At 43.9% G+C, this 661-nt stretch overlaps 1 protein-coding gene across 1 annotated transcript in view; it reads right to left on the minus strand.

Moving 5' to 3' along the window:
- LOC102672007 (aryl hydrocarbon receptor nuclear translocator-like protein 1) overlaps window positions 1-661 on the minus strand; it is a 43379-nt gene that overhangs the window by 29387 nt on the left and 13331 nt on the right. Inside the window, exon 4 of the mRNA XM_031509472.1 lies at window positions 508-655. Coding sequence (XP_031365332.1) covers window positions 508-655 — 148 coding nt within the window. The remainder of the gene's footprint in view (window positions 1-507; window positions 656-661) is intronic.

Genomic DNA, 661 nt, shown 5'->3' on the forward strand with positions numbered 1-661 from the left:
GAGCGGGTAACCGACACCTTGATTGGAGTAATTACTCCAACTTGGCTCGAAGAGAAACGTGGTCGAAAAGAGGGGAAGGGGGTGTCGATTGGCAAGAAGGGTTGAAACCGGGGGGGAGAGAAATATGTTTCCAGATGGAAATGTCACTCTCGAATGCGTTTATCTGGCTTCCGTATGCTCTCTCCACTCCCTCCCTCTCTCAATCTATAGGCAATGGGTTAATGTGTGTAACAGTTGAATATTCTGTACGACTTCCGTCTGTATTTCAATTGTACGGAAGTACGTGTGTGGAGTGTAATATCTTACACTTTTTCTCGATTGAAATTAAATCGAGAATCTTACGTAATAAATTCACCAAAAATTCCAATTCTTCCCTATCTATATATATCGTAATCCAATCTCTGAAAGATCCAATTTAATCAAAAAAAAAAAAAAAAGGAAAAAAGAAGAAAGCGAGGAACAAATAAAATTTCTTCTTCCTTCTCGAAAAAGAAAAAATTGACTTACTGGCAGGACAGTTTCCGCTTCCTGGAAACGGCGACGAACTCGTCCGAGGTGTCTGTGGTGGGCGGTCCGTGGGTGGGGGTGGTGGAGGCGCTTCGTTGATGATGATGATGATGATGATGGTTGTGGTGGTGGTGGTGGTGGTGGTGGTGGCCGC

This window comes from Apis dorsata, unplaced genomic scaffold, assembly GCF_000469605.1.
Source record: "Apis dorsata unplaced genomic scaffold, Apis dorsata 1.3 scaffold_156, whole genome shotgun sequence".
In the NCBI taxonomy this organism is placed as follows: domain Eukaryota; kingdom Metazoa; phylum Arthropoda; class Insecta; order Hymenoptera; family Apidae; genus Apis; species Apis dorsata.